General features: G+C 31.6%; 1 protein-coding gene across 1 annotated transcript in view; it reads left to right on the top strand.

Annotated features, from left to right (window-relative positions):
• Nucleotides 1-321: 321 nt before the first annotated feature.
• The window catches only part of LOC106477207 (troponin T-like), a gene marked incomplete at its 5' end in the record, with an annotated part of 7,903 nt that continues 6,742 nt past the window's right edge, over nt 322-1,482 (top strand). Inside the window, one exon of the mRNA XM_013937799.2 lies at nt 322-366. Within this exon, the coding sequence (XP_013793253.2) occupies nt 322-366 (45 nt within the window). The remainder of the gene's footprint in view (nt 367-1,482) is intronic.

Raw genomic sequence — 1,482 nt, 5'->3', positions numbered from 1 at the left:
TGTTCAATGTGGTCTTTCATACTAGAAACGTGTGTGTTTCAATGTGGTCTTTCATACTAGAAACGTGTGTTTCAATGTGGTCTTTCATACTAGAAACGTGTGTATCAATGTGGTCTTTCATACTAGAAACCTGTGTATTTTAAACGTGTGTATTTTATGCAATAGAAGTATATGTGGGATATTTTTATATACCTGTCCTCTAATTTTAACAGTTTTTCTTTAATAAATACAATTACACAAAACTTGGAATTCGTATGTAATAACTTATTTTTATTATGTTTTTGATAATTTAAGTTTCATTGTTATTGTCAACGTCTTTAGAATTATGTTTTTTTCTATTTTAGGGCACTGCATGGAAAACACCCGGTAGGATGAACTTGCAAAATGTTTAATAACAACAAAATTTAAACAATTTAGAAGTTATGAGCTGAAATTTAACATGTTAATTCCACCTACCTTTAATTTTTAAATTAATTTACTTTCAACTTATTTATAAGTAAATATAATTTAATTGTAGTTATAATTATCGTAATATCTGCAAAATTCTTTATTCACGTTTGATGGCATCAGTTTCCCGATGTTATTTTAATGTGTAGATACATCTATGTAAGTTCGTTTCGTACAAGATACAATAATCTATTTATATAATTAGGGAAGTCTATAAAATTACCAGTGAACACACACACACCAGTACAAAACTGTAAGTTTTAGAGGACTTACTTTTCCTCGGGTCTCTGTTTTAATATAATAGAGCAATAATTACACATAAAATATTGAACATCTTTGTGTTCTGAAGAGATTATAAAGATACCAACAATATATTGTTCGTGCTTCTCGCAAGATTTGTTGTTTACAGATTGTGTTAACTTTTATTTCTTTAATTCTAAAAAGAAACGAAAATATTTGAAATTTAAAGTCAAACAATTTAAGTATCTCTTAGAAGAGAAAACTACTTGATAAAAAGTTAACTCAGCATGAAGTCACGTAACTATGGATCCACTTATTTTGAATGATATTAACTCGTGACATTTTTCACTACATTTTGTGTTACTTTGTGGTTCACTGTCCACCTTTTCTGTTCCTATCCCACATTCCCTCCTTCACTACATTTTGTGTTACTTTATGGTTCACTATCCACCTTTTCTGTTGCTATCCCCCTCCCTACTTCATCTCACCCTTCACTACATTTTGTGTTACTTTATGGTTCACTATCCACCTTTACTGTTGCTATCCCCCTTTCCCTACTTCATCTCACCCTTCACTACATTTTGTGTAACTTTGTGGTTCACTGTCCACCTTTTCTGTTCCTATCCCCCTTTCCCTCCTTCACTACATTTTGTGTAACTTTGTGGTTCACTATCTACATTTTCTGTTCCTATCCCCTTTCCCTCCTTCACTACATTTTGTGTAACTTTGTGGTTCACTATCTACATTTTCTGTTCCTATCCCCTTTCCCTCCTTCACTACATTTTGTGTAACTTT

The sequence above is a fragment of the Limulus polyphemus genome, unplaced genomic scaffold, assembly GCF_000517525.1.
Source record: "Limulus polyphemus unplaced genomic scaffold, Limulus_polyphemus-2.1.2 Scaffold13384, whole genome shotgun sequence".
NCBI lineage: Eukaryota > Metazoa > Arthropoda > Merostomata > Xiphosura > Limulidae > Limulus > Limulus polyphemus.
Note: the sequence above shows the minus strand (reverse complement) of the source record. Positions and strands in the feature narration are given on the sequence as shown.